The following is a 7,984-nucleotide window of genomic DNA, read 5'->3' on the forward strand; positions in this document are numbered from 1 at the left end:
TGCCCTCTCATCCTGAAGACTCCACTCCCTGGTCTTGCTGTCCCTCCTCAATCAGCAGAGAAAGCCTTCGGTCAAATGTGGATCAACCTGGGTCTGTCTCACACTCCCCCAGCCCCGCGGCCCCCACCCCCATGATTCCAGCATACCCAGGGTTCCCCCACCCCTGTGAACCCCCCCACACACACCCTGCTGTGTCAGGTGTACAACGTGCCCAGAACAATGGGACACGTGCTTCTCAGAGCGCAGTCGAAGAGTTGTGTGAGTAAGGGATGCACACCTTTATTGAGGATCACAGAGCACACCTTTATTGGGGCCACACGGCACACCTTTATTGGGGATCACAGAGCACACTTTTATGGGGCCACACGGCACACCTTTATTGGGGGGATTACATGGCGTACTCCTCGGTCCACTTGCGGGCCTGGATGTCGAACCTGGGCCTGTCCTTCAGGAACACGTTCGCAATTTCTGGATCCAGGAAGTCATGTGGGCTGGGGTCCACCAGCATGGCGCAGATGGCCAGCAGCACCTGGGAGACGGTGCACGTGGGCACCCACTTGGAGGTCAGCAGGTCCAGCCCAATGCACCCACTTTCATTTACGTTTGGGTGGTAAATGGGGGTGCTGAACTGGACCTGCGGTGGATTCAGGGGGTAAGTAGCTGGAAACACAATTTCTAAGCTGAAGATCCCGCCCTCGTAGGGGCTGCCCTGGGGCCCTATGACCACCCCCTGCCATGTGAACATGTCTTCCTCCAGGGGCCCCGCGGAGCACAGCTCGGGAGGGTGTCGAGAAAGGTCGAGGAACTCCTTCTGCAGGCGTTTCACAGCCAGAGACTGCGCCATGGCCGACCCTTGTCCGAGGTCCTGAGATAGAAAGGTGGGGACCAGGTCAGGGACGCCACCCTCCAGGTCAGGGGACAGGTGGGTCAGGTCGGGTGGGATGGATGGGTCAGGGGTGATGGGGGCAGGGCCGGGGACGGGGGGCAGGGCCGGTGGGTGGGTGGGGAAGAGAGGGCTGAGGAAGGAGCGATGGGACTGGCTAGACTGATGGCTCCTGGTCACCAGTGTCCTGGACACCTCTGGCTCTGCTCCCGCCACCCCCACAGTTGCCACCACCTTCTGGCTGTCGTTACCTGGAGACTCCACTGCTCAGGCCACCTGCTCCTGCCGCTGGTCCCTGCCGTCCACACCGGTGTTCCTGGCAACAGTAGGAGATCTGCTCAGTGACATCACAGTGGCCACGCTGATGAAGTTACCAAGTAAGGGGAGGGGCAGGGGCTGGGTCAAATAGTGGCAAGAATGATGGGGTTGTGGGCAGGAGGGACCATGCTGGGTAAGGCAAGATGGTGGAGGGCGGGAGGTATCATGGGAGATAAGGGAGCATGGGGGGGAGGTGTCATGGTGGATAATGGAAGATGGGGGGTTATCATGGCAGATGATGGAAGGTGGTGGAGAGGAGGTATCATGGTGGATGCTGGAAGATGGTGGAGAGGAGGTATCATGGTGGATGCTGGAAGATGGTGGAGAGGAGGTGTCATGGTGGATGATGGAAGATGGTGGAGGGCAGGAGGTATCATGGTGGACAATTCAAGATGGCGGAGGTGGGAGGAACCGTAGAGGGTAATGGAGGGAGGTGCAGGGCATGAGAGACCAGGGCTGGTAATGGAGGGTGTGGAACACAGGAGAGAACATGGAAGGCAATGGAGGGGAGTGCAGGGTGGTAGGGAACATGTTGGGTAATGGAAGGTGGTGGAGGGCACGAGGGAGGCACCATTGAGGGGGATGGACGGGGATGGAAGGAGAGAGGGACCATGGAGGGAAAGACAGGGGGAGCAGAGTGGGAGGTATGGCAGATAATGGAAGATGGTGGAGGGCAGGAGAGACCATGTTGGGTAATGGAGGGGCGTGGAGGGGGACGAGGTGCACCATGGAGAGCAATGGAGCAGGGTGAAGGATGGGAGGATGGGAATGAGGTGAAGGAGACTGGGGTGGGATGAAGGGGCCTTTGGTGGGAGGTGAGGGGGACTGGGGGTAGTCAAGGGGACTGGGGTGGGGTAAAGGGGACTGGGGTGGGAGATGGGGGGAGTGGGCAGTAAAGGGGACTGGCTTGGGGGTGAAGGGGACCAGGGTGGCGGTGAAGGGGACCGGGGTGGAGGTGAAGAGACCGGACTGGGGGTGTCGGGGAGACCAGGCCCCCGGCTTACCAGGGCTCGCGCTGTTGCCGGGCAAGGTGAACCACAGGCACCGCCACCGCCGTTACCGGAATAACCGCCGGGCGGGTCCCAGGTCCCTGTACCCCTCACCCGGATGGACCTGCCGCTCACCTCTGACCCCGGAACTTCACACCGAGTTCCGCCCCTGTCGTCGGGCTCCGCGCTCTGCGCACGCGGGCCCCTGGGAGCAGCCCCCACCTCGCGGCCCTCCCCTCCCGGTGCTCCCTGGGCCTCCCCACGGGAGGACGGGCTCCTGGGACCTGCTGCCTGAACCCAGCGTCGTGCCGTCGTCTCATCACCTCTAAAGTAACTTTCCTAACGTTGGTGTCCCTTCACTTCGTGTGAAGAATGACAGCCTTCATAGTTCCCATCTGGAGCTAAAACTCATTTACTTTTTCAAGAAACGACAGGGAAAGCAGGAGGAAGGAAGAAAAACCAGTGATCCACCTAGCCTATCTAAGGAGTGCGGTTATTTTTCTTTATGAAAACAGTCATTAACCGCTGAGGAGAACCTGCTGGGGCCTTCCCCCATTTTTATAACCAAATTCCAAGTGATTCTTATGCATTCAGCTAGGCAAAAAACCGAGGACTGGTACCTGGGAACTGCTAGACTGGACCTCTATTGCAGCACTATTTCCCTCACACACCTGACAATTTTGTGATATGTGTAATCTAATGGTCAGTCTCATCACCTTGTATATTAAAGTGAAAAGTGCAAGTGTAATGGGGGAGTCATTACACATATATATGACTTACAAAAATTAATTTATTATTGTATGGTAGGTTTAATTTAAAACACACATACACACATACCCACAAATACTAGGTGCCAGTACCAGGAAAACTTACAATTTTTAATTTCATACAAAAAGAGTCATTTACAATTAATTATTGAGTAAGTCAAATACTCATAATACAAGAAAAATATATTTTCTCATTAACTGATTAAAATTACAATTCCCAAATAGTGTGCCACTTTGAACACTATTTGATGTTATTGAAATTCTATAGGCTTCATTATAACTTTTTTTAATCCTCACCCAAGAATATGCTTTTTTATTGATTTTAGAGAGAGAGGAGGGGGAGAGAGAGAGAGAGAAACATCGATGTGAGAAACATTGATTGGTTGCAACCTAGGTATGTGCCCTGACTAGAAATTTAACCCGCCACCTTTTGGTGTACAAGATGATGCTCTAACCAACTGAGAAACCTGGCTAGGCCTATAATTTATTTTTAACGCTGAATGTAGAGTTATTTTCTTTTTTCTCTTTTGGTGGAGACAAATACCATGTTGAATACTTACGACAATCACATTTAATTACCTTATTGAGGAATAGATTGCAAAATGGCTAGAGATGTACTGAAATAAATCTTTTATTATTTTGTTTTTATTTCATGTGGGAGCTGACTCCCAGATGTTTCTGATTTCAATAATAACTTACTGGCCAAAAAAGAAATTTCTATATTTGTATGTCTAGATATTTCAGCTTCACCTAGTGTAAACAATTACCTGCGTAAGAAAATCAATTGCGCACAGCTTCTATTTACTGTTATTTAATCTTTAAGGAAAAGTTCATTATGTTTCCCAAGTTCCAATTTAACACCACTAATGTTAATAGAATGTAAAAACTTTGTCTTGGAATATTCGGAGAAAAGTGCAAATTTCATAAATCAAATTGATTTTAGAAAGACTGACATTTCTATTCTCTCTAATTATGCTACAAATATTTTTGGTTGAAAATTCTCTAAAATAACTTAGAATGGAAATGGACTTTTAAACTGTAGACTACCTATTGTTTTCTTTGTGTCTGTACCATCCATTCTCCAGTTGCTTCCTTTGCTTTTAACACTCTTATAATAACACCCTTCATAAGCTATTGATTCTTGCAACATGTGTTGATTCAAAAGTTATTCTGCTAATTTCTGCAATACACCTCTACTGCTAAACATCCCAGAGTAAAGGGAATTTTTCATTTCTAAGTGGTATAAAAATGTTTTAGATTAATATACAGATGTGTGAAATAAAGTTAGGAACAGATAATAGGATTATTGTCTAAACAAATGAATGACTATAATTTAAGTATCAGATGATCCAGAGTTGTCTTCTGTCCTCCATATTTGAGGTTAGACATATGCTTTTTATGACTTTCAAAGGGAAACAGTAAATGAATGCTCATTATATCCATTCAGTGTTTTGAGTGAGGAGGTAGGCATATACACTTCAAAAGAAGGTAGAAAGATACCCTGTTAGTCTTTCTTTTTATGAGCAAGTAAACTCCATCATCTTACTATTCTAAATAACTCACCTTTTGGCCACTGTTGTAATAACCTGATAATACTGTTTACACAGGATGGAGATGTTAGGATTGGTAAGCAGTGTGGAAAAAGAGACTCAACTAAATCAGTTACAATTGGGGCTTTGCCACTAGCTAGTGGTATGAGTCTTGGGAAATAATGTGACTTCTTTGTGATTGAGTTTCCTCATCTGTTGTAGTGATGAATGAACTTGGACTTTGGAGCCAGAATGCTTGGGTTCCCAACCCAGCTCTATCACTAACTAGCTGTGAGACCATGAGTAAGTACTTTAAGCTTCCTATGCTTTCATTCTTTCCTCTGTGAAATAATAATAGTAACTACCTTGCTCTATTTCAAGGATTATATTGATTAATTCAAGCAAAACACTTAGAAAAGCATTCAGCACATAGTGCTACATAAGTGTTAGCTATTACTATTTTTTAAATGTTTTTAGCGATTTTTTAGAGAGAGTAAGGGAAGAGAGAAACATTGATGTGAGAGAGAAACATCGATTGCTGCCTCCTGCACATCCCCTACTGAGGACCAAGCTTGCATCCCAGGCATGTGCCCTGACTGGGAATCGAACTAGGACCTCTCAGTCCATGGGATGACATTCAAGCCACTGAGCCAAACTGGCTGGGCAAGACCTGTATTTTTTTTCTTCACTGATTTTAAATGTTAAGTTTAGGTTTGTTGTATGCTTTGTCATTCATTTTGAACTCTTTGTTAGGTGATTCACCTCCTTCCATTGATTTATGATCAGTCCTGGAGATCTGTTCATTCCTTTGATTGACCTATGTTTCCATCTTTCTTCATGTTTTTGTAACTTTGTATTGACATCCAAGCATTTAAAAAGGCAGCCACCTTCCCCAGTCCTTATGGATTTACTTTGTACAAGTAAAGACCTCATTTGAGGGATTTGCAGGTCTCCTTTTTCAAGAGTTTGTAATCTTCTACTTTCTCTCGTATCCACTTCTAGTACTGCGAGTTTTTCTGCAGATTCAGGAAACTCTTTCTTCTTTTTCTTTATTTTTTCCAGCAGCCCACTCGCTTCTACAATATGCCTGATTCTGTTAATGCTCTAAGTAAGTAGAGACAGAAACCAGTCCTTCAGACCTTCAGACACCCGCCCCCCCGAAAAAAAACTAGAACTTTAGAGCATGCCGCATTATTTTTTCCTTCTGAGTGACAAGCCATAAAGCTGTATTGTCCTTTGTCTGCCATACTATAGGTCTTCTGAAGCAGAAAAAATCTACCCAGCTCTTGCTCTTTTTTGTTTCCAGTAGCCCCCAGGAATCTATAATATGTTGTCCTTGTCAGTGCTCTGAGACAGGTGATACAGAAACCAGTCCCATAAGCAGCTCCCTGAAGAGCCAGAACATCACATGCATGCTCCAACTCTTTCCATCTCCAGGTAGAAGCTAAGAGTTCATGTTTTTTTGTTGTTGTTTTCTTTATTTTTTTTTTCTTTATTCTTTTTAGAGAGAGGGAGAGAGAGATAGAAACATCGATGAGAGAAAACATCGATTGGCCACCTCCTATGTGCCCCCCACTGGGGATCGGGCCCACAACCTGGGCATGTGTCCTGATTGGGAATTGAACTGGAAACCTCTTGGTGCATGGATCCACACTCAACCACTGAGCCACACCAGCCAGGCTAGAGTTGATGTTTTTATTCTGCTTATTCCACACTAACCTATGGGGAGAGACTCTGGAGAGTGTGTGTGTGCTATTACAAACCATTGCTTTTGTTCTTTGCAGCACTCAACTGGTTGCCCTTTCCTATCAGGACTTAGATTCAGGCAAGCTAGTCACTCAGGCAGCATGTCCCCAAAAGTCAGAATGTTGTATGTATAGTCTAGTCTTCTCTTTTCCTCCTTGGGGAGAAGGCAGGAGCTGGGAGTTTTCCATCAATTGCACCATGTTGTGCCAGGGACAAGGGACTATGGTGAGTTACTACCATGAATTATTCTATTGACTTCAATGTGTCTAATTTCACACTCACCCAGGGTGAAGAAGCCTATTAACTTGGTTTCCAGATTTCTAACAAATGGAATTGGTTGATTGTCGCTGAGTCATTGTCTTTGTCAGAGGGATAGTCTGGGTCTTTCTACTTCACCATCTTGTGAGATGTTACCATTTTCAGCAATCCATGTTTGAACAACATGATTTCAGTATACACAGAAGCTTGAGAACCACTAATAGAAGTTTTCTTCCAGCTTGAGTATTCACCAGTACTCCCTGTTTTTGAATTCTGGATATTTCGTCTGTAAGTTGTGTGACCTTGTGCAAGGTCTTGAGCCTCTCTGAGTCTTACGGGACCCATATGCAAAGTAGGTATGATAGTTATACTTTTTCATAAGATAATTATAATATTAAATGAGTTAATATATACATAATTTATTCTTTTTACTATCATCAGTGTATTCATTCTAAGTCTCAACTTCAATGCAGTGCTGTAGTCCTTGGGCAAAGCAAGGGTTTGTTTACTTTATACCCCTAGACAGACATAGAAAAAAGATGGTCTAAAATGATAAAAACAAGAATCAGAAAATATCAAAAGTGAGTTGTAAATAAAAAGACTAATAAAGGCATAGAATAAAAGAGCCATCAGAAACGTTAATGTTCTGAATCAAAGAAGAAATAACTGAGAGGAAATGAGAGATTCTTAAGTTTGCATCAAATACAGATGCTTCTCGACTGATGATGGGGCTATGTCCCAATGAACCCATTGTAAGTTGAAAATATCTGAAGTTGAAAATGAATTTAAACTTACCAAACATCTTAGCATAGCATAGCCTTAAACATGCTCAGAACACTTATAGTGGCTTACAGTTGGGCAATTATGTTGTTTCATCTCAAGAGTAATTGCTTTCCTTTTTTTTTCTCATAGAAAGCAGGAGACACAGATGGGCATTTTGGAGACATGATGGGATGTGGAAACACAAAGCACAATATTCAAAAGATGTTAGCAACACAGCACACTGCAACGTATTGGTTGTTTATCCTTGTGATTGCTCGGCTGCTGGGAGCTCCAGTTCACTGCCACTGCCCAGCATCATAAGAGTAACTTACAATATATCACTAGTTCAGGGAAAGCTCAAAATGTAAAATTTGGAGTTCATTTTCTACTAGAAGAGTATCACTTTTGTACCATGGTAAATTAGAAAAAAAAAGAAAATTGGAAGTCCAACCATTGTAAGGGATGTTTCTGTAATCGCTTCATCTTCCTAGGTTGGCTTGTAGTTGGGCCTTTTTTATTATTGAATTTGGCACTTTGTATTTTGGAGAAGATTTCTCAGTATAGGCATGTAACCTTGTTTTGTTGTGCTTTGCTTTATTGTGCTTCACAGAGGTATTTTGTTTCTTTCTCTTTTTTTTTTTTACTTTTCGTTGTTTCTTTTTTCTTTTTACAAATTGAAGGCAAGACCCTCCATCAGCATAAAGATGATGACATGCTTTATTGTAATATTTT

At 44.6% G+C, this 7,984-nt stretch overlaps 1 protein-coding gene across 1 annotated transcript; it reads right to left on the bottom strand.

Moving 5' to 3' along the window:
* Window positions 1-388: 388 nt before the first annotated feature.
* On the bottom strand, window positions 389-844 carry LOC118636090 (ubiquitin-conjugating enzyme E2 D4-like). The gene has a single exon (XM_036271143.1). It carries the CDS (start codon window positions 842-844, stop codon window positions 389-391), a length of 456 nt encoding a protein of 151 aa, XP_036127036.1.
* Window positions 845-7,984: the final 7,140 nt, after the last annotated feature.

The sequence above is a fragment of the Molossus molossus genome, unplaced genomic scaffold, assembly GCF_014108415.1.
Source record: "Molossus molossus isolate mMolMol1 unplaced genomic scaffold, mMolMol1.p scaffold_m16_p_2, whole genome shotgun sequence".
Taxonomy (NCBI): Eukaryota; Metazoa; Chordata; class Mammalia; order Chiroptera; family Molossidae; genus Molossus; species Molossus molossus.

Coding starts and splice junctions, on each gene's coding strand:
- LOC118636090 (XM_036271143.1), bottom strand. CDS start 844: ATGGCGCAGTCTCTGGCTGTGAAACGCCTGCAGAAGGAGTTCCTCGAC.